The sequence below is a fragment of the Porites lutea genome, chromosome 5, assembly GCF_958299795.1.
Source record: "Porites lutea chromosome 5, jaPorLute2.1, whole genome shotgun sequence".
Lineage (NCBI taxonomy): Eukaryota > Metazoa > Cnidaria > Anthozoa > Scleractinia > Poritidae > Porites > Porites lutea.
In genome coordinates, this window is record NC_133205.1 from 3,601,695 (window position 1) to 3,624,115 (window position 22,421).

The 22,421-nt window shown below is 40.6% G+C and overlaps 2 protein-coding genes across 2 annotated transcripts in view; one reads left to right on the forward strand and one right to left on the reverse strand.

Moving 5' to 3' along the window:
* Nucleotides 1-5,108, forward strand: part of LOC140936788 (ATP-binding cassette sub-family A member 2-like) — a 46,887-nt gene extending 41,779 nt beyond the window's left edge. Inside the window, exons 32-37 of the mRNA XM_073386275.1 lie at nucleotides 217-320; nucleotides 1,027-1,119; nucleotides 1,756-1,861; nucleotides 2,316-2,453; nucleotides 2,982-3,194; nucleotides 3,828-5,108. Of these exons, the coding sequence (XP_073242376.1) occupies nucleotides 217-320; nucleotides 1,027-1,119; nucleotides 1,756-1,861; nucleotides 2,316-2,453; nucleotides 2,982-3,194; nucleotides 3,828-3,863 (690 nt within the window). The 3' untranslated portion in view covers nucleotides 3,864-5,108. The remainder of the gene's footprint in view (nucleotides 1-216; nucleotides 321-1,026; nucleotides 1,120-1,755; nucleotides 1,862-2,315; nucleotides 2,454-2,981; nucleotides 3,195-3,827) is intronic.
* Nucleotides 5,109-6,627: 1,519 nt separating this feature from the next.
* Nucleotides 6,628-22,421, reverse strand: part of LOC140936789 (valine--tRNA ligase-like) — a 41,352-nt gene continuing 25,558 nt past the window's right edge. The window contains exons 8-33 of the mRNA XM_073386276.1: nucleotides 22,038-22,119; nucleotides 21,545-21,664; nucleotides 21,150-21,258; nucleotides 20,562-20,650; nucleotides 19,403-19,493; nucleotides 18,688-18,830; nucleotides 17,911-18,014; nucleotides 17,245-17,326; nucleotides 16,980-17,056; nucleotides 16,519-16,609; nucleotides 16,226-16,251; nucleotides 16,040-16,119; nucleotides 15,530-15,600; nucleotides 14,933-15,163; nucleotides 13,678-13,746; nucleotides 13,360-13,438; nucleotides 12,336-12,463; nucleotides 11,547-11,702; nucleotides 10,813-10,877; nucleotides 10,500-10,635; nucleotides 9,974-10,085; nucleotides 9,321-9,405; nucleotides 8,960-9,047; nucleotides 8,406-8,519; nucleotides 8,036-8,071; nucleotides 6,628-6,971 (exon numbers count right to left, since the gene is read on the reverse strand). Coding sequence (XP_073242377.1) covers nucleotides 6,903-6,971; nucleotides 8,036-8,071; nucleotides 8,406-8,519; nucleotides 8,960-9,047; nucleotides 9,321-9,405; nucleotides 9,974-10,085; nucleotides 10,500-10,635; nucleotides 10,813-10,877; nucleotides 11,547-11,702; nucleotides 12,336-12,463; nucleotides 13,360-13,438; nucleotides 13,678-13,746; nucleotides 14,933-15,163; nucleotides 15,530-15,600; nucleotides 16,040-16,119; nucleotides 16,226-16,251; nucleotides 16,519-16,609; nucleotides 16,980-17,056; nucleotides 17,245-17,326; nucleotides 17,911-18,014; nucleotides 18,688-18,830; nucleotides 19,403-19,493; nucleotides 20,562-20,650; nucleotides 21,150-21,258; nucleotides 21,545-21,664; nucleotides 22,038-22,119 — 2,533 coding nt within the window. The 3' untranslated portion in view covers nucleotides 6,628-6,902. The remainder of the gene's footprint in view (nucleotides 6,972-8,035; nucleotides 8,072-8,405; nucleotides 8,520-8,959; nucleotides 9,048-9,320; nucleotides 9,406-9,973; nucleotides 10,086-10,499; nucleotides 10,636-10,812; nucleotides 10,878-11,546; nucleotides 11,703-12,335; nucleotides 12,464-13,359; nucleotides 13,439-13,677; nucleotides 13,747-14,932; nucleotides 15,164-15,529; nucleotides 15,601-16,039; nucleotides 16,120-16,225; nucleotides 16,252-16,518; nucleotides 16,610-16,979; nucleotides 17,057-17,244; nucleotides 17,327-17,910; nucleotides 18,015-18,687; nucleotides 18,831-19,402; nucleotides 19,494-20,561; nucleotides 20,651-21,149; nucleotides 21,259-21,544; nucleotides 21,665-22,037; nucleotides 22,120-22,421) is intronic.

Consider the following 22,421-nt stretch of genomic DNA (forward strand, 5'->3'; position numbering starts at 1 on the left):
AGAACAAATCTAGCTAGCGGTCAGGGCGGGAATCAAACGCGGGGCCTCCGAATTATAAGTCCCTCGCCCTAACCGCTCGGCCACACTGCCTTCACGTGAAACGTTGGGAGAATCACCGTCAGCTTACGTCTTCTTTGGTGAAAAACTTGCACTTACGAGTATTAGATATTCATAATGGATTCTTGTGCTGACGTGAAATGCCATTGATCTGTTTAGGATGAGCCCACTACTGGAATGGACCCACATGCGCGGCGTTTCTTATGGAATCTTATTCTTGATATCATCAAGGACGGTCGCTCAGTTATTTTGACATCACATAGGTAACTCCAACTCTACCTGTTCCTTGATATTGTACCTCTTGCCTGCCTTGATCAGGCATGCACTTGTTAAAGTTAGATACCTTTTGGAAGTCCTTTTAACCGTCTGTTTTATCTGTGTTTTATCTGTGTCGAAAGCTTAATAGCAGCTCAGTTTCGCGTCTGTTTATTTAGAAACCTCTTCAAAGGTTGAAACCATAAACCTCATAACGAAAACTTCAACAGTTTGAATTTGTTACTTTTTATTGGTTTTGGCTTAGGGTGGCCTGGACTGAAATGAATTACAACTGGGAAAAATTATATATCTATCTTGTTTTCTAACTCAGTTGGGGCATATTAGTAGATATACTCTCTTGGAAGATGCATTAGTCTCCTACGCAGCGGCTATTTGTCTAGTCACGCGACACTCCTTCCCATGAGAGCGTTGCATGACGAGACAAATAGCTGCGAAAGAGACTAAGGGTGTACTCGTTTTTTTTATTCGAGAAGCTAACACATCAGTTTGTGTAAGTGACATGTTGAACGAAAATACCTGTGCCCAGTTTCTTAAAACGTGGTTTAGAAGAGAAGGACGTTTTCATTTGACGTTTTGAGTTTCCAAAGGAATTTTTCGGATTTGTTTTGATCGGGGTTTTATAATTACCTCCAACATGATCGGCCTGTCACAAGATAGAATGTAACATTGGCGCTTTATCTTGTATGTTTACAGCATGGAGGAATGTGAAGCATTGTGTACTCGGCTAGCAATTATGGTCAATGGTCGATTCAAGTGCCTAGGGAGCTGCCAGCACCTGAAAAACCGGTAAGTCTGTTTATTTGTTTGTTTGTTTGTTTTTTATTTGAGAGAGCTGCTTGTCAGGATTTGAGCTAATATATATTATCTAAATGATATAGCGAGGAAAAAAAATCATCCTCCAGAAGGCAAACAGGCTATTTATTGTGCGCTTAGTATCCTGCCTATGAGTGGAAGTGAGGCTAGACGTAATTTGATAGAAACCCGCTTTTCAAATGTGCATCGTGTTCTCATGTTTATAAATGGCACTGGGTTTTTTTATAAAAACTAAGTCACCGCTAGCCTCACTTCCTCTCACTCAAAGCCTAGGCTGGTCAGTGTGCAACTGTGAATTGGCCTATTCGCAGCAATTCTGTAACAAAATGATATTTATTCGTATCACAGTAGTATAGTAGATACTCAATCGACCTTTTTGCTTAACAATGCCACTTTAAAGTGTGCAGAAGTAACTCAACGCTTTGACCATCACATTCATTTTGTTTCACTGCAGAAAAGGAGTATTTAAATCGGGATTCTTGTGCTAAAAAGAGACTCTCTTTCTCCAAAGATTGGAGTGATGGTTAAAGCTAAGGGAGGGATTAATAAATTGCTGGTTTTGAGAACTGCTGAAGTCGATGTGTTTAAGCTTATTTCGATATTTTGCAGGTTCGGAGAAGGATACATTATCACAGTCCGTGTTCAAGGTGATTTGCCTGACATGGAGCCGTTGTACCGGTTCTTCTCTGAAAAGTTTCCCCGTGCTTCGCTTAAGGTAGGACTGGATAAATATTTGATTTCTTTGCATTTCTTCTTAGAATTTCACGTTGCATACACGAAACAACATCAATCTTTCGAACATCATTTCTACCTTGCCTTTGATATGGTAAGGAGTTTGACTTTAGTAGATAAAAGAATGTGGTAAATTTATAGTAAAGATTAGAGACCTCTAGATTCTAGGACGAGAACGAATACGAGTACGAGAAACTGTATGGTGATAATAAGCCCCTGTCCACACCAAAAGGCATTTTTTTACACGAAAAGGCTGCAGAAGAATGAGCGGATTCACTGGTTTCGTGTGAACAAAGGAACGAACGATTCATATAGAAAAATGTTTCAAAAGTGCCCGGATTCGTGTGGACGGGACTTAAAGCAAAGATGGTAAATTTTTGAAGCTCGGTAAATGAACTGATTAAGTTGTAATGATCATCTCGTCTTCTTTTTAACAGGAACATCATCACAATATGGTACAGTACCAGCTTCCCACAGGCGTCATGGATTTGTCGGAGGTGTTCGGTCATATCGAGTCATCCTATGAAGCTTTGCAAATCGAGGATTACTCTGTCAGTCAGACAACCCTGGATAATGTAAGACTAACAGTCCCTCTAGCGTGGTTTTCACTCCAGAGTCGCCCGTAAAGCTATGTGCAAATGGACGCAGTAACCAACAATACTGGGAGTTGCTGCTACCATGTTGGCAGTAGTGTGCAAACGGATGCAACAACTCCCAATAACAACACACAACAACATGCAATAGGCTGTGCAAACGGACGCAACATGGAACGTCCAACAATGTTGGGAGTTTTTGGCCAAGAATGTTGCGTCCGTTTACACGGGGCTTAAAACGCAAACTGAAAGAGACCTGTCACGAAATTTATCGAAATTCAAACGGCGGAAACTGCCACCAAAATGAGTGAAACGTAAAACTAACCGCTGAAAAAATCAAAAGAAAGTATAAAGAACATAGCAAATACAAAAGTAGGAACGGACGGACAAACTTGAAGTTGATTGAAACAGATTGCAATTACGATTTTTTAAAACTTTTAACCTTAAAGTTCATTTTTATTGTTTGCAGCGTTTGATTTTGTCATGAGATAAGTGCGTTCTATACTTTAGGTGTTTATCAACTTCGCTCGCCAACAAACGGACGAAACCGATTTTCAAGAGAAATCTCCCTGTTTACGAAGGACTGGCCCTAGACAACGAGTGCGCAGACGCGCTGAGAGATTACGAGCCATTTGGTCAGATGACGTCAGGTTCAGCGCGCTGGAAGAAGAGGATGGGAACGAGGATGAAGATGATGATTGGCAAGTCACCTTCTCAGACCGGGTAAGTTGTTCTTTCTCTGTTGAGCGTCTCCGACCTTTAACCCCTCCCCCCCCCCCCCCCCCGACCCCCAGAAGTGCCAAATGGCAAACTTTACGTTGTAACATGGCTAGAAACACATGGCAGCACACTAAAGTATTGTTGAAGATGTTTCGATTGAATAGTAACACTAAAGGATTCGTCCACAGTCTTGGAAGGTAGGTTGACATCATAGGGAACTTAAGAAAAGACGTTTCTTTGCGAAGCACTTCAACCGGAAGTATTATAATCTACTCACAATCTCAATCTACTCTTACAGTCTACTTCCGGTCAACGTGCATCGCTCAAAACGTCTTTACATTAAGACCTTACGTCGGATTGAAGAACTTAAACTGGGTATAACAGAGCTCCAGTGTTGGAGTTCTTAGTGTGCCTACGAGAACACTTATACCTCCATAGTTTGACTTCACCCTCAATTCATTTGTAGAAAGTTTCTGTTGTTAGGACCTCCTTTTGCATTATGGTAAATAGCACAACAGGAAGGCACTTCTCAGTAGGCGAAGGATATTTCTCTGTCATGCCTCTATTTTCTGCTCCTCTTGAAAGTACATGAAGGTGTTCAGTTTTAAATTTATATTATCTTTCTTTTTTTCTTAGGCACGCCTAACTTTTGTGACTTCCGAGAATCTCTAGACCTTTTGACTTCGAGAGAGGCGTAGAGAAGCTAAAAACCGAAATGTTACTCTTTTTTAAGTGTTGATTTTGGCTCTTTACTTTTAATAAGTATGAACTGTAACAATTTTTTCTTGGGGTGAGCAGACACTGGCCGCCCTCACAGATAACGGGACGAACGAGCACGCGTCATGTTTGTAGTTCACGTAGGGCTAAGCTACAGTAAAACGGGAAACAAAAAACGTGCAACTTGCTTTGCAACATTGCTGCAAAACGAGTTGAAAAGCCATGTTGCGCGTTTTACCACCCGCATTCGAACCTGTCTTGCAACAAATAAGGTTGCAAGGCTTTTTTTCGTGTGCGGTAAAACGCACAACAGTGTAGTTTTGCAGCAATGTTGCACGTTGCACGTTATTTTTTTGTTGTTTTCCGTTTTACCGCACCTTTAAAACCGTTAATCGTCTCTTATGTGAAGGAAGTGGGCGGACGCAACTGCTCGCGGTGTATTTTTTTCTTTCTATACCCAAAAACTTTGCGAACGTAAAAGAAATTTGATGAAGTTATTTCAGGTGATGTTTGAGGGGTATAGGTGAGCTGGACCTAGCCTACGGGCAACCTGTCGGGCGGGGGGGAGGTGGAGGTGGGAAAAAAACGTCTTATCCCCTTCCCTGTCACCGGAGAGGTAGCTCCCGGGCTAAGGTGAACGTTACAGTATAAGTATCCTGGGGAAAGGTAGCGAGTGGGTTGCGGGGGCGGAGGGAGGCAACTTGCTTCCAGTGTATTTCTTACCCTCTTTCTGGAGCCAAAAATATCACCGCAAGCGTTGGAGAAAGTTAATCAGATGATGCGTGATGGGTATAGGTGCGGTGAGCATAGCCGTTGAGCAAGCTCTTCCCACCCCTGTGCCCGACTCGGAGAGCCTGCTCTCAGCCTAAGGTGAACGTTACAGTGTAAGAATCGTAGATAGTCCAAAGTCTAAACAATCCAGAGTAAAAATATTGCTGATAATTTTAAGGCTCCACAGAGAATTAACCAAGAGTAATTTTAGTAGGTAGAATGAGTTTTGTACTTTTATCGTGTTAGTTGCGTTAGGCTGTCAGTCTAAACAAAGAACGTAAGAAAAGAGAGGAAGGCTCTTTATGTAATTAGTTAATGATACTTTGGTTAGGAATATTCATGTCAAGATATTTATCGCATCTTATGTCTTAACGTATTTAGGTGCTTTGTTAAAATTAGGGGAAAATGTATAGTAAAGTAACGTCTGGTCATTTTTACTGTCAATTTTGTTTTTGGCCCCGCAAGGTAATGTACTTGTCACAGATCCGTTCTCAGTGACGCCTGGCTCCTAGGATCGGGGGGGGGGGGGGGGTTAATCAAAATTGTTTTATACGGGGAGGCTCTGCCCCAAGGTATGACCGAGGCGCGGGTCTGACCCCTTACCCTTTTATATACCATTTTTGACAAAAAAGGTACCCCTTTCGTATACCTTCTAGTCACAAAATAATGGTTCTTCTTTCACATACTTGGTTAAGAACTTTTAATTGCTGTAAATGCAGTGTCTTTAAAACCATGTCGTTTTCTTGACATTCTCACAGCCATAAAATGAATCAGCTAGCCCTTTTGGGACTTTTTACAGACCAGAATGACAGATTTCTTTACCCTTTAATTTACTTCAACAAGTGAAATCCTTACCCTTTCATATACCTGAACCCTGAAATAAGTACCCCTTTCGGACGTAGCCCCCCTCCCCGTATGACACGCGTGCAAAACGTCTGCGCATGCGCAAGGTCTCTATTTTCAATAATTAAAATTTGCAAACTCTTCCCCATTTAAATTGAAAAACACTTAGGAATGTTTGATATGTTTAATGGTTTGCAGCCGGTTCTAGTATTAAGCACAACAAAAAATTACTTAAACTAACTTAACTAACTGGTAAAGTCGTCCAGTACAAGGTTTTTCCGCCCTTGTTTTTCCACTTAGCATGCATTGGTCGCTTTCGTTGTTCGCATTGACCGAGCTCAGCGACATGATGACCAAAACAGCAACAATGGCTACGGCGAATTGCTGCCAGAGCGAGCGTGGACTTTCAAACATGATTTTCGCCTTTGGTGCAAAGAGGAAAGTATGTGGTGCAAAAGAGAGAAACTAAAGCAATTAATAAACTTTGTGTTCGTGAAATTCTAAGCTTATCTTTTGTGTGTGGAGCTTACTTTTTTGAATTTCGCGGCCGGAATCTAGTTTGTTTTGGTATCGCGTATAATTTCGATTGGGGGAGGCACATTCAACTTCGCGCCGGAAGCAGGGAAGGCACGCATGCGCACTGCGTTTTTCACGCGTGTCTCCCCGTATAGACCATTATAGGGAGTACTCCTCCCTTTTCACCCCCACGGGCAAGGAAACAATAGCAGATGTAAGCAGATGGTCACCTTAAAACCAAATCTTTACTTGAGGTCCAGAAGCAAGGTATCTCATCGTGTCGAAATTTCGAAGCGAGTGCAAACCTATTCTCTTGTTCTACTTCGGGCCGCGTGTGTGTTATTTTGCGTGGAATGATTTTCAGTTGCGAAAAGTATGATTCAATATTTTTCTTTCGATACGTTAGTCACTTTTAATACATGGACAATAATGTACACAAATATATATAGGAGGTTAAACGTGACAAACATCAACAGCCAAATAATTAATAATAAACAACAACAGACAAACCATTTTCAGAAGGTTTATTGAACAATAAAATACTCGACATGAAAGTTGAAAGAATATTAAATAAACGAAAATTATTTTGCCTGATGCTTATTGAAAGGTCGGTTCTAAAAAAGAACCACAATAAACTACATAATTTGTAATTGGCCTGGAAGGTTCACAGGCATCACTCGTGGCAACCTTGTCCCCAGCGTCTTCGTTTTCCAATATGGCGGCGCCCATTCCTGCCGTCGCGGTATTGTAAAACGGGAAGACCCAGGGGATGAGGTTGAGGTCAGGGTATAAAGCAAGTAAACAGTAAGACCAACTTCAACTTTTAATTTCATTCGCTGATAATTGAATTATTGATTAATCTCTTCATTCTGCCATTTTAAATGAAGTTAACGCCTTCTCGATCTTTGCAAGTTCTGTCTCCAATTGTTTTAGCTGAAAATGAAAGAGGAGGTGATTAAATGGTAATTTAAACAAGCGCTGATATAATTCCGTTCGGCAATTGCTCTCATCATTTTGACGAATCAGCCCTAGTTACCGAAAAGTGGCCGCGAAGGCCTGAGACCGTACCTTTGGCCGAATTTATACTATAGACAAACTATTCCTCTAGACGGATAATTCGTCTAAGTATAAATCCGAAGACGAATTTTACGAATAATTTGTCTAGATATTTTACGCGGGTTACACGACGGAAACTGGGAACATTCCAAAAATATAGAAACCAGTCCCTCTCATGTAGACCCTTCGTCAAAAAACCGTCTTCGTTCCGTCTAGTATAATTTAGAGAAGGATCATCCGTCTAAGACGAATTTCCGTCTGTTAGCACGTCTTCAAGACGTGCTAACAGACGAATCAGCCTCAGACGAATTTTGCTCCACAATTTGTCTTAGCACTGAATATAACTGTACACTTGTACGAATTATCCGTCTCAGACGGATAATTCGTCTGTAGTATAAATTCGGCCATTGAAGTAATAGCCAATTCCGAGTTTCAAAACCTTTCACTTTCAAAACGAGGCTAAGTGTAAAACCTTTCTTGTGAGTTTTATTCGCATGAGAATAAAAAATCATGTTCCTATCAATAGCTTCGCATATAGCTTCGCTTCGAAAACACAGGCTTGGAGCAACTCAGAAATGGCCTATTTCCGTTTGGAACCTTCCCCCTGGGAGAACAGGATTACCTTCTCCGACATTCAGTTTTTTCGGAACTTTTCCAGTGGAACGACCCAAAAGGTTGGGTTACATTCACTTGCCAACCGGATTTCCCAGAAACGTTTCGTTGACGACAAACAGCTAGCCAGATGCTTTCCCTTGTGTGAAATGTCATCCGTCCCTCCCCCGCCCCCAACCCGTGGGGGGAGAGAGGAGAAATCTCCCTTGATCCATCAACCCCTCCCGTCTGTTTTAATTCGCCCGAATTTCACGAGTAAACAAACTGGCTGTGAAAAGGGCCCTTTCATTAAGAAAATGATTGGGAAAATAAAATGGAATGATAAATACCTTTTCGGTGTTCTGTTGCTGAACATTTTCTGGAACCTGAAAAATAGGCAAACGTTAGCGTTTTATGACAAAATTGTTGTGTACTCAAAGATTTGTGATGTGAATGAACACTTGGCCGGCTTGCCATCGAGCGAGCCGTTGCTAAGTGGTATCCAAGCACGTGGTTCCCCAGACTTCATTTCGTGAGGAAACCAGTGGTGACGTCGTAAAATGTCGGCTATTTTCTCAGGTTACAAAGGGCCTATTACACCATCCGCGCACGTTCATGTGTTCCAACTCATGACACTTGGGTTGGATTTATATAATTTTCACTACGTTTTTCACTGCGTTTTTGTATTGAGTGCTTAACTGAAAGAACCCTGTCTGGTACCTTTGTTTCGTAGTCGGGTATTTCCATTGCTTCTCGCAGTTTTGCAAGCTGGCCGTTCAGTTTTTCCTTCTTGCTTTCCAACTTAGTCATTTCCTTAGCTACATCCACAAGGCCCTGAATAAAACAACACATCACTCTCACTCCAGCTGCATTGGTCAGCGGTACTCTGTTACCACCAGTTAACATTTTGTCAAGATTCTACCTCTGAACTAGTTTTCTTAAGACCTATCAAAGCTCGCGAGATTATATCTTCCCATGCTTTTAACTTCCTTCTAAAATTAGCCCCATTTAATAAAACTGCCTGGAATGACATTTACCCGAAACGAAAGTCATACAAGTTTAATGCAGGTGAACCTCTCTACAACGCCGTCTCGGTGACAGAAGAAGGTGGCCATTGTAGAGAAGTGGTCGATGTAGAGAGGTTGAAACAAGAGCGAATGTTTGGACTGTCCGCCAAAAAAAAAGGCCATTGTAGCGAGGTGGCCGTTTGTGGGGGTTCGACTGTAAGTCCAATATACCTGTTTAATAGATAATACTGAAATTTATGAGGTTACCTTGAGAAGGACATGCACTTCGCACTTGTCAGAGACAGTGGCCACGGCGCATCCCTGTGGCGGTTTCTCCTCACATACAACATGGATCCTGTCAAGGTTCACAATTAATAGGATTTGCTTTCATCGAACAGTAGAATACAGATTTGACAAGGGGGAGTTGCTCCCATTCACCATATTATAAACCAGAAATAATGGGCTGAGTTAACTTTCGCAAACACTTCTGGGACGGTTACTGGGGACAGGAAAAAAAACTGAGAAAACAGCTGACAGGGGCGTCCCCAGGAGCGATCCCAGAAGTCTGCGCGAAAATTATCTCGGATCAGTTTCGTTCTTGTGTTCTGTTCGACAGAAAGTCATTTACCTTTCACTGGAGCTCAGAGTACAGGCAGTGTCTGCATATTTGGTGACGACCTCTGCCAAAGACTGTTCAGAAAACACCACATAAACTGTAGAAAAAGAACAAGGAATGAACTTAAGCTGTTTACAGCAAGACAGTTTAGGGAAGAGACACGGCGACGACGGCAGATTAACGTAAGTAATAAACTGAATTGGCGTTGAGTCAAACCTCATGTCGATTATTTTAGCTGGCTTATATTGTATAATTTATCCGAAATTTAGGCGCGTTTTTTCGAGGAGTTTTTCGCTACTACGGACCGCCAGCATTTAAGTTCAAAAAGGGAACTCGTAACAGAGGACAGTAAAGAAATGGTCAAAATAACGCGGGGCACGTTCAGAGTAGTTGTTTTTTTGCTCACTGAAACTATTGTTTCTAATTCTTGACGCCATCGTTGCCGTTGCCACCGGCAACTGTTCATGTTACTCTAAGGGTGCATTTCTTTGGGATGATCTGGATCAGGATCAGTGATCCAAGATCACTGGGATCATGATGCATCTAACGAACCGCTGAATCGTTGCCCGGTTCGCCCATAGATGCATCACGATCCGGGTGATCTCCTGACCCGGATCTCTCAAAAGGGACGCACAATATGTAAACGACACCGACTGAGATAATACCTTCAGGTTTGGCTTTTGTCACGTTATATTCCTGACGAATAGAGCGGATTGTTTTTACAATGCTCTGTACCAAGCTCATTTCATCTTCAATAGTGCTGTCCTTCCAAGGAAGCTAAAATGGAAACAAAACATTGTCAAGAACACGTTTCTAATCACAATTTCGCGATGCACAGAAGAGGCAAAAACGCTTCCAACACTTTAAGCCCAAAAATCAGCATACTAATTCTCCAGACTGTTCTCTATACATCTTCCTAAAGAATTAGATAAGAAAATTTGATTTAAAAAAAATCAGAGCAATTTTCCCTTTCGTGATCATTTTATAAACTCTTATGACCTTTTTCCTAGAAGATGTATTGATTTTGGTTGATGTTGGACACTTTTAAGACTTAAGGAGTTAAGATTTTTCATTAAACGTATTCCTCATCAGTGAAATAAGGACGTATTTCTCTCTTGAAAACCCACTTTTCTCGAACTTTTCCCTTCTTCCTTTTGCTCCCCTTCACCCCTCCCTCAAACTATCACTTACCCCCTCCGGGTAGGGCGTGACACAGATACTTGGGGGTGATTCATCACGCCTGCGCGGTAACCGTTGATAGAGTTCCTCCGTCACGAAAGGCATAAAAGGACTAAGAAGAATTAGCCCATTCTCCAAACAAGTGTACCTTGCAAGTGTTAAGAAAATCATGGACTTGTCACAATGAAGTAAACCTAATGATACGATTGAGTCGAGAACATAAAAAGAAATAAATTAGCTTGCACATTTTAGCAAAAAGGTAACCAACGCAACCCGATGGGTTACAAGTGGCGTGGCTACCGAGTTAAGATTGCTGAAAGGATACAGTGTGTTGCGCGCCGTGTAAATTGCCTCTTGGTTGCCATTTTGTATAACTGGCTTGAGGTACTCCTTCAAGATAAAAACAACAGGATAAATGTCAAAAGAGAAAGCAATTATAAATGATAAAATCTACAACTGACTCTGCGGCTACGTGAAACCATTTGTCAGGTAAAGGCTATTTCTAAACAACAGGTGTTATTGAATAAACCTTTTATCGAGGAATATGACAAAATTTTGGATCTGCAAATGGTTGCCTTTCAAAGAATTTCTCCAGTCTTTAACATTGTTTTCTGTTTTGTTTTGTTTGTTTTTCTTTTTTGTTACTGTTGTTTCTAGTCAGCGTCTAGTTTAATGGATGTCCATGGAGTGAGATTATATAGCACGTTTCGTTTTTGTGGTGAGCGTGCATAATTATTGCATAAATTATGCACACCGCCAATATGCAATAGCAGGCCAAGGCGTTATAGAGTGTTTTCACATGACGTCACGGCGGCCATATTGGTGTCCCAAAACAATGGGACGGCGGCCATGTTGGTGTCCCAAACCAGTCCTCTGGGAGGTGAACTCTTTTCTTATGCAAACGCTTTCTTTTGTTCCAATAAATTTGCATAGATGCTGGCCACGTGAGTGAAAACACTCTATAAGTACTTGATATAGTATGAATTATGACGTAATGGGTTTAACTTTCGTTTCAATTTGGGTGTTGTGATGTATTACACAAAGTAATTTTTCTCTTACCAAATAAACATCACACAGCTCGTACAGCCAAAAGTTATAAATGGCCGTAGTGGCTGATGGGAAGTCATAATTCTTGAAGCCTTCATTGGCTGTTTTCTCTGCATCAGATAACCGGCTCAAAATCCAGCGGTCTTCAAGAGTCTCATTGCCGATCAGCTATGTAAAAAGAACAAAGCAAAGTTGAGCAAAAGTTTTCGACTGGAAGACTTATCTTTAGCGTCTTGCTGCACAAGGCAAAATACCTTTCGCACTAACAAATACTAGATAAGTATCGACGTTGGAATTCCTATTTCAAAATATCCGCTCACAATTAAATCTAAACTGATGGCAACGTAATGGGATGGTTTTAAAAAAAATTCTTTCCAATGGATGTCGGAACAGAATATTTCACATATTAAACTAAAATACCTGAAACAAATAATTCAAATCAAACTTGACAAGGTTAAGAATCCAAACTGGCCTAACGAACCACGCTACTTAAAAGCGTGGCATAGGATTTGAACTCCGGACTACCGTGAACAAATCTAGCTAGCGGTCAGGGTGATAGGAGTTGAACTCGGGGCCTTCGAATTGCAAGTGCAGCGTTCTAACCGCTCGGCCACGCTGCCTGATTAATAAGCAACAAGGAATGTGCCCAAAATTTGCTTCTCTTCTTCCTGGAGAATGAACGTTGATTGGGTAATGGACATATGACTTTTAAAAGAATTACTAAAAAATAAAATGTCTAAAAGTATCTGAGACTGTATGCCAAATAAAACGTTCCTTTCCCAGTATTTGCGGATACTTTACCTCTGGTTTGTCGTTTGGTTTGAAGCCAGTTCCCAGGCTACCGAGCGCGAACTTAGTGGCGTTCCACAGTTTGTTGCAGAAATGACGATAACCTTGTACACGAAGAACGTCCAGATTGATGTCTCGTCCTGTTAAGTAAAGAAATAAAACAATGATTTAAATAAGAAGATGGTACGTAATTGCTAAATTACAAAAACTGGTTACAAGACTTCAGAGGTTGTGCATCGTGTTATTGCTACAGCTCTGTTTAAGTAAATTATTTAGCAACGAAGCTCTAAGCTCTACGCCACCCTTGCTCCCCAGAATTGTAAGAACTTCATACATGCCGTAGATTATACTTCAATGGCGAATCTTTTTGGCTTCAAGCCTTATCCATAACTAATGACTTAGTAGTCCACGATTGAACCAACTTCTTTTGAGTCAGTTTCTGTAAAGATTGTTTTTTTCTTTTCTTTGTTTTTTTGTTCGTTTGTTTGTTTGTTTGTTTTTTACAGCCAATTCACTTTAGAGTCGTTTAGTCTGTCTGCGACGGAAACGAAACAAACGTAACCACTCCGGAAAATCTCACAAAACCAAACAATCTAATCTACCAACAAGAACAGGGCCAACGCAGTGTAGCGACATTCTTGACCTCAGAGCTCACGCGCGAAGTCAAAAGCGTGAGCTCTGGGGTCGAGAATGAGTTCAGCCAATGCAAAGGGAGGGATAGCGCATGTCAGCAAGGCACAATTGCTTGATCTTGCTTCTTATTGGTTGGAAACGAGGCACAGCATTAATTTCTCCGCCAAACACAAAAACAGCAGAAATACCTCCCGACACTTGACTAAAACAACATGATCTCTCCATTGTTACCACTCATTTCACAAGGTATCAACGATATTTTGTTAAATGATCAAGACATTTTTAGCAGATTATCTTTGGTGACCATTTCTTTTATTCTCATTACTTTTATGTTTAATTAATTGATTACTGATTATTGATACTATAAAGAGAAATAAGACACTGATCACTATTAGCGACTAACCTTGTGCCGTGTAAGCACAGAGTGCAAACCGAAGCGCATCAGTACCGCACTCGGGGATGCCTTCAGGGTAATCTTCTTTCTGTAATAAAAAAATTCCATGCACCGATTATCAAATTTCGAAACAACAACATCACGACATTTGTCTTTAAACTAATGAGGTTCTCCTTAGGACTACAGCCACTCGTTTTTGTTGCCTTAAAGGCTCTGCATCACAGCAATCCAGTCCATTTTGTTACGTTTTGTCAATTACTCGTCCTTAATGAAAAAAGTATCTTTGAAATGAAAGAACTTAACAGCTAGAAGCTTCTTTACACTAACCTGCCCTTTTCTAGCGCGTTCAATCTCTCTTGGATCCAAGTTACTGTTTTCAAGCTGACTGTGAAGGCCCTGAAGACAAAAGCCAACAATTGTTATGAAAGATCGAAAGATCAGTTATGTTGTAGAAAAAAGAACTGCACTGGACAAAGATTGGATCTAAAAACAGGGAACTGTTTTTAAAAACCGTGGCAGATTGTCTAAATCGGTAGAGTGCTTGGCTGCAGAGTGGGAGGTCGCGGGTTTAATTTCCGGGGCCGGACCAATACTCAGGGTCTTCAAACAACTGAGAAATGAAGCTACTACCTTGCAAACGGCTGCAAACGGCTTGACCTTTACCCGCGTGGCTCGGACGACCTCCGGTGAATTAAGGAATGGGTCAAAGTTACATGCGGGGTTTTATGACTTGATGTTGTTTTTTCCAGTACCTTCCTTTATTTTAATCTTAGACCGCTGTGTTTAAGACCAGAACCACTTTGGACCTTAAAAACTCCCTTTTTTTAGATCACGTGACCAGCCACGCCCATAATTATGCAAAATTTGGACTTTGCAGATTACACCAGTTTACTGAATGTGACAACAATCGTTTTTCCTTCCATAATATTTCATTTACATTCAAATAGGCTTAATTAATCGGGGATTTGTGAAATGATCCATTCCTTCGTAATTATTAGATATTTTTCTCTCGTCCCAGTCTCCCTCTTAACAAGAAACGTTATAGTTTACAGAACGTAGATAATTTAAGAAAACCCCGATTAATTCCATAAACTTTGTGTCAATAGTCATTGACAAAAAGTGAATTAAATTACAAGTGTTATTTATAAAGTGGTGTAAATTTGGATTGAAATAAAAAGCCTAAAATGGGTGTGGCAAGTCACGTGACACAGATAATACATTAGTAATAATGAAAAATGAATGCTTATGGAGAGTAGATATTGAATTTAAAATATTAATACGAAAGGTAAAATCCCTACTAAAACAGACCACCCCCCTCCAAATTTGCAGTGCCCCATTCCTTAATTCACCGGAGACCACGTAAAATGGCGGTCTCGTTTTCAGTAGGAGACGTAAAAATAGTGTTCCCAGTTGGTACTTTCATGCTAAATACATTGACGCTCAAGTAAAATGCTTTTTCCAGTAATCTCAGTAAAACTTTCCTTGAGTTTAACTAATTTTTACAGGTAAGCTGATTCCAAAGTCATAGGTATAAAAATTAACCAAAGTAAACAACACTGGTTCTAAAATAACCATGACCTACTTCAAGTGAGACACCCTTGATGACGTCAATGGGATCGATGACGTTGCCAAGAGACTTGCTCATTTTCCTGCCATGCGCATCGCGCACCATTGCGTGTAGGAACACTTCAGTGAATGGCAGCTGACCAGTGAGCTTGAGGCCTAGCTTTACCATCCGGGCGATCCAGAAAAACAGGATGTCGTGTCCAGTCTCCAACAGTGTACCTGGATAGAAGACTTTGTAATCGTCAGTCTGCAAGAAAAAAAAAACTTATGGATTAACAGTTGCTTAGAGTCTGACAAAAATGAACTCTTTACAAAATGTTAAGGTAACTGAAAAGAAATAGGACAAGTAAGAATGCCATTCTCGAATTAAGCACTATTGGGAACTGAGGGAAGACTACAAGTGCGTTTTTGTCAAAAAAAGAGTGAAAATTTGTAGACGTGTGTTTTCCCGAGCTTTACTTCGACTATATTCATTTAATTCGAATAGTGAATGGTCTATTTATTTGTCTGTGTCTACTAGCTCTACAAAGTACTGGCGACAATAAATTAAAAACACCTTTCACATGGTCAACAACCACAATTTTAAAAAAAAACATTCCGAGGCTATCGTTACCTCTTCCGGCCAACCAAATATGGAGAACGGGAACAAGCCAGAGGAGAACCACGTGTCTAGTACGTCCTCATCTGCAACACAACAATGTTAACTTTAAAAAATCATGCATCAGATGGTGTCAAATAATCCGTCGTTTGATGACATTTCTACACCTCCAAAGATTTTATGAAATCAGCAGTGGTATAAATTGCTCTTTTTTTCGCCCGTCAAAATATCGCGGCCAGGGGTGCTCACATGTACCATTTACACGAATCACCCGGGTGGAAATCTTGTGCATAAACATAAACATAATGGCGCGAACTATTTGATTTTCCATCCGGGATTTCTGGATTTCCCATGTAAATGGTAAGTACCCCTGGTCCTCACTGCGCATGCTGTGACGTCAGCTGGCAAGCACGTGGTCTGTTTTATTTTCAGGAACCGACGAAATTTCGAGTAAGGCCATAATTTCTATGTAGTCGGCAAATGCTTCAAAAAAGTCGTTAACTTCTGCATAGCTCGATAATTCACCTTGTTTCAAAGTGATCTTCTCTGGTGCCACATTGAACCTTTCTGCTGCTTTCTTTAGCACTTCTTCTTCTGTTCTCCCACTGCGATAACAAAAAGTACAAATCATTTCCACATGTGCATTTTTGTAGACTGTTAAGAAACAGAAGTAGAAACCATCTTGGCTACATAAGAGTAACAGGTTCCTACCTGATCCAGTATTTGCCATCCGTGTCCTGAAAAAGACAACCAGAAAGTTTTCACCTTCGTCTTTATTGTCGCGTAGTCAAACATGCATAAACACCGTCAACTGGTTTAAAAGAAACTACGAGAGGCAACTTTATGCTACGACAGTGAACAGTCCCTAATTTTTATTGAGTTTATCGAGTCTGAAGTGTTAATTAAAACTCGCACACTGTGCGTTCTTGTCTGATCGTCTCAGACAGTACTGACTTAGTGCTGTTAATTAAAAGTAGGAATTTACACAAAAGACACTTTCTCACCTCCCCTGGTGGAACACTAGGATCGTCCACGGTTACAAAGTACGCTGGGATCCGATGACCCCACCAAAGCTGCCTGGAGATGCACCAATCCCTAAACAACAAAAAACGGTAATAATTAAAAAAACATTACCTCAAAATACCTAAAATATGAAAAGCAATCGTATACTAGAACACAAGCTGTCCACTATTTTTTCTGAGAGGGAAGTGTTTGGCCCAAAATCCACCCACCCCCCAACCCTCCTAATGGGACACAAAACATCCTGAGGACCCTTGCCAGTTAATTTTTTTCTGCCCGGTCGTGTGATTTGCTCGCTAAGATTTGCCGCTTTTTTTAAGATGAAATGTATCTTACATTTTACCGTCTATAAACTAACATAAAATACATTGTTAAAAAAATTAGAGAGCAAGAAGGATTGGGGTAAGGAGGGAAAAGTGGATTATCGCCAGTAAACATCACTAACCTGCAGTTTTCGAGCCAGCTGTACCAGATCTTCTCATGCATACTTGGGATAATTTTCAGATCCCCGTTTCGAACAGCCTGCAGGTGGAATAGAAAAAAACTTCAGTCCAGTTGCTGGGCTTACTAGATAAAAAAGGGTATACGTTGACTGAAAGGAACATAAACGAAAAAGTAAACAAACGAACAAATGAAGAACGTTGGGATTCAGAAATGACGGATTATCTGAACCTTCAGTAGTAAGGTACATTACGTTTCTAATAATTTACCTTCACTGCCATGTCTGCCATTTCGTTGCAGTCAACATACCACTGAGGCTTGATAAGGGGCTCCACAATGTCTTTAGATCGACTAGAGGAAAATTAAAATAGTCCAGTTTCAAATTCGTCTCAGGCGCTGAATAGAAGCACTGAAGACTCACTAACACAGGGTTTGCCTCGACCTAAGGTAAATATATTCACAAATTCTAGCCAGAAGAAGAAGACCTGTATACAGCTGGGTCTATTTTTTTAAACTCAAATTCAGGCACCTTCCCGCTTGTATTTGTGAATATTTTACTTTGGGTCGAGGCTAACCCTGTATAAATGAGTCTTCAGTGCTTCTATTTAGCGTCCGCTACGAATTCGAAACTGGACTATTCACCATCAAATCTCTATCATTGCGCATACGCACATAACGGCATTCCAGTGCTAGCAGTATGCAGGATGTTTGTTACATAAACCTAGCTCTTACGAGTTTCCTGTAGCTCAGTGTTAGAGCGGCATCTGCAGTAGTAACAAGAAGGTCAAAGGTTTGACGTGTTTAGGAGTACTCGGATTTTTCCTTTCGAGCCGCCTGTGTCACTGACTGAAATAAAACATTTTCGTCAAGAAAATTAAACTAATGTAAATAAAAACAGTCTCGCTAGTAGGCTTAGTGTTCCTTGCACAGTTTACCTGCATATAGGGACTACCATTTGGTTGTCTTCTTTCTTAATAAACAGGCCTTTCGCGGTGAGAGCATCAAGTACAACTTTTCTTGCGTCAAATCTTTTTAAACCCTACAAAGAATACACGAATAAGATTGTCAGCCCTTCTTAAAATTCCTATTTTCTTTGTTCACGTTCATGCACTTGTGTATTTGTAACTTATTTCGATGGTACTTCGTCCTAATCCTTGTTTATTCAGTAACTATGTATTTACACCTCTGATCATCTCTTTACATCCTCTGACAGCGACACTAGGGTACAAACGGTTCTTGCGGCTTTTCAGACAATAGCCTTCGATGCTGTAACCAAGGCTTATGTCAAAGTCACGTCTCTTTTTCTCCTTTTTCTTTTCGAAAGTTGTTTTCCAAAGTTAAAAATTAAATTAAAAGGCCGGACCGGAAAATATCATAATATTCTTTAAACTGTCGTTTGGGTGACGCTTCACGTAAACCTTACTGCTTACGCAGTATTTTCTGTTTTTCTGCACGAACCGCACGTGCAGTGTATGCAAATTTACGAGATGCACGTGTATATCGTGCAGAGAACAAAAGATATTGCGGGTTTACATGAAGCATCACCCAAACGAAAATTTAAAGAATATTATGGTATTTTCCGCTTTGGCCAAGGAGATGGAAGCAACAGAGAATTAGCGTTCACTTGAATGGTTCAAATCTTACAGTTGGCCATTCAACTATAACTTGTTAACGGAACAATAGCAGGGTTGCTGACCAAACTGGAAACTTACAGCAAAATGTTGAAACTCTGGATAAAAATCCTTAACATCTTTAATGTTTCCATTATCATCAATCATAGTCACAAATGACAGGTTGTGTCGCTGGCCAACTCCGTAATCATTGTGATCATGAGCTGGAGTTATCTTGACAGCACCTTGAATAAAACGAACAAAGAATTCAACCGCGGCAGGATTAGCTCAGTCGGCAGAGCGCTTGGTTGCAGAGCGGGAGGTCGCGGGTTCGATTCCCGGGGACGGACCAAAGCTCAGGGTCTTAAAATAACTGAGAAAAGGAAGGAACTACCTTTGCACCGCAAGCGGCTAGACCTTCGCGCGGCTCAGACGACCACGTAATATGGCGGTACCGTCTCCGGTAGGGAACGTAAAACTAGTGTCCCTAATTAGTACTTTCGTTCTAAATACATTGACACTCAAATAAAGTGCTTTTTTCCGTCAAATTTTACAAGCACGTAAAGAGAATTTCCCAAATCACGAGGCGTAGCGGGGAATGGTAGGTTTATGCTCCACAGAACAAAAACCACGAGTGTCTTGTATTTTCTTGTCGGATTATCCACGAGTTCTAAAGCATAGTGTCACAAGAGGGACACATTACAGCGTTTAAAAGTGATGTTACACGAGAAGATTCGCAAAGACGTTGGTATAAGCAAGAACTTGGAACTCGAATTTTAATGATTCATTTTTAGCTTGTAAATAACTTGTTCCATACCTGTTCCAAACTCAGGATCAACAATGTCATCACAGACGATGGGTAATTTACGGTTACAGAAGGGATGAAGGGCAAACTTGCCATGAAGATGCTACAATAAAAAAAGAAAACAGTATTTCTCAACTAATGAACAAAAAAAACAAGAAAAAGAATAAAAATCTAGAAGACAATAGTTAACAACGGTAAACGTAAACGCTCGAATATTTCGAAGGTTTTGTACAAAACGTGGAGACCCGATAGTTAATTTGAGTTTTTCTATCTTCTCGTAAAAAAAAAAATTCCTGAGAAATCACAATCTGCACAGTTGTCCCAAAGAATATATTAATCCTTGATTAGCATCTCATTTCTCCAACGACATCACTGCTAAATCAAACATAAAGCTCATGAGGATAAGTGGAGAAAAAGGAGTTGATCAGCCAGTGAAAATGGTCTTGACCGTTACACAATTCTCCACATCAGTACGGTGCACCATAAACATTATACAGTACCAAGAGCCATAATAGGCTCGTGACAGTACATAGAAAACAGTGTAGATAATATTAATGCTGACGTCAAGCACTTAAGACTTCCCGAGGTTTCAAAGTACATGACCTGATCATGTGCGAGTGAGTTTTGTTTGCCCTGGCTGTAAGTCGCAGTATTCGCCCTACACTAGGGAATTTTGAAGTTTTGGCACACGGCACGTGACACGTTCTGGTCCAATCGGGAGACGCGCTCGAGTTGCGAGGTAAGGCAATTCCAAATTAATTATTTTGTTGTTGTTGTTGTTGTTGTTAGACGACGTTTTTTTGACAACGCCGTCGAAGGGGCTTAAAAGTACCTTAAGCAAACACGACGACCAAGGCGGCGACAGCGACTTTGACGGCAACGACAAACAGATTCGATGAGCAAAACAACAGCTCTGAACGTGCATCACACTCTTTGGTACATTTCTTTGACTAATGCGTGATATGTGAGGCAAAGTTTTCTATAGGTCGTAAACATGCGACAAAGAATTTTTGTTTCTTTTTCTGAAGACCTGACAAATTTAACGAGTTGGATTAATCGCCAAAAAGATTGAAAGAACGAGAATTCACTTCACACCGCGGTGTTTCGTAGAAAAACTCTTTTGCAGTTTAAACCAGGAAACAAATGAATGTGCAAGGAGAAGATGGCTTACTTTGTATCTAGCATCATTTGGATGAACGGCAATTGCTGTATCACCTAGCATGGTCTCCACACGTGTAGTGGCAACTATCAACTTTTCATCTGCAAATATATCAAGGTAAGGCAACAGTCCGTTGTTAAAGAAGCAAATTTAAAATCCCAATACAAGAATTTACAGTAGTGAAAGAAGCTTATGGTTTACGATAGTTTGTATCCCATAAAAAGTTCCTCATACACAACGTGGAGCTCATTTCAAGTTCGACCGCACGAAAAGAGCTATGTAAAAAGTCTTAACTAGTAACAGAAATGAAGATACTGCCTTTGCCCTTTAAACAACTAAACCTTCGTGTGGCTCGGATAACCACGCAGAAAATAGCAGTCTCGTCTCATGCGACCGATAAAGTAGTATCCTCAATCAAAGCATAGGTGCTACCTGCATTGACACTATCGTTGGTTAGACAAACAAGTTCTTTACCGGAAAGCACTACTACGCAGTGTTTAATGGACAACAAAATAATACATTATTTGCCTTTGAAATCTAAAGTCTTAGGTCGGACAAGGGGCGAAACACCTGTTATCATAGTAAACAGTGATCGTGTACCTGAATCTTCCACAGGGTAGGCAAAGTGCACTAAGACACCAAATTCCACTTTGTGTTCATAACCTGGAACAGGTAACAATGTCCTTCCGGGTAAATCCTTCTTGTCAACCTATTTAAAACAGCGGGAAAATATTATCCCGTCATATTCGGCTGCAGACCCTCCTCCTCACATCCATCAAATAAGACAACAATTGAAGGGGTCCCTGGACGTACTCCCCAAGTGAGTTGATACACTGCTTGATTCTCCTTTCAATTTGCCTTAAATATTCTTGTTAATCACGGAGAGAATATGATATTAAATCAGGAGTCACTTGAGGCATAACTCCACACAACATTAACCCCTATAATTGCTGAAAGAACCAAAGAACAGTACAAGGAACAGTATCTAAACTTACCTCAATATCAGAGATGGCAGAGTTCAGAGTGCAAGACCAGTTGACCAATCTTCTGCTTCTGTAGATAAGCCCTTCATCATGAAGTCTAACAAATGCTTCCTTCACTGCTCGGCTTAGTTTCTGCAAAGAATTCAGAATAAGAAATACGTAGGGATCACTAAGACTCATAAGCTTCTCTTGGCTTTAACTAAATGCCTAAGTGCCAGATAAGAACTTTGGGCAATCACAGCATTGTATTCAATACAATGAACCAAACAGAACAATGTAACCAGAGTTAGAAAAGAATACTGTAAGAAAAAAATATCACGGTACTCTACAGTTTACCGCAATACTTTCAAAATTAGGCCAACTGGAAAACCTTTTACATTATAATGAGGTTTTACTTGATGCGAAATGAAGAAAATGATATTTTCGCATCAAAGAGTTAGTACTTATCCTCGTTTTGAAAACGAGGCTTGAGGCAACCCAGAAGTGGCCTGTTATTTCTACTTACAGGATCCATGGTGAAGCAAGCCCGGTCCCAGTCCACTGAAACTCCCATCTTTCGTAACTGCTCATAAATTCTGTCTCCCTTTCTGTCGAAATAAGGGACGGACCACTTAATTTTTGATTTGATTTTTTTTTTTCCTAATTTTCTAGTGCAAGAATTTTTTTTCGTAATTGTCCAAACCCCCCACCCCACCCCCCACTCTCCCCCTCAAAAACTAAATGGTCCTTCCCTAAGGAAAAAGATATTTTCTTTATTTTTTCATAACTTATTTTTCATACCGCATACAGTTATTACGACGGTAGCACAACTGACAAATTTGTTGCTCAAGGTTGGAAAACACTAAGGTCTTAAGCCAGCTATGAATTAAGCTGTCTGGAGAAGATCAGG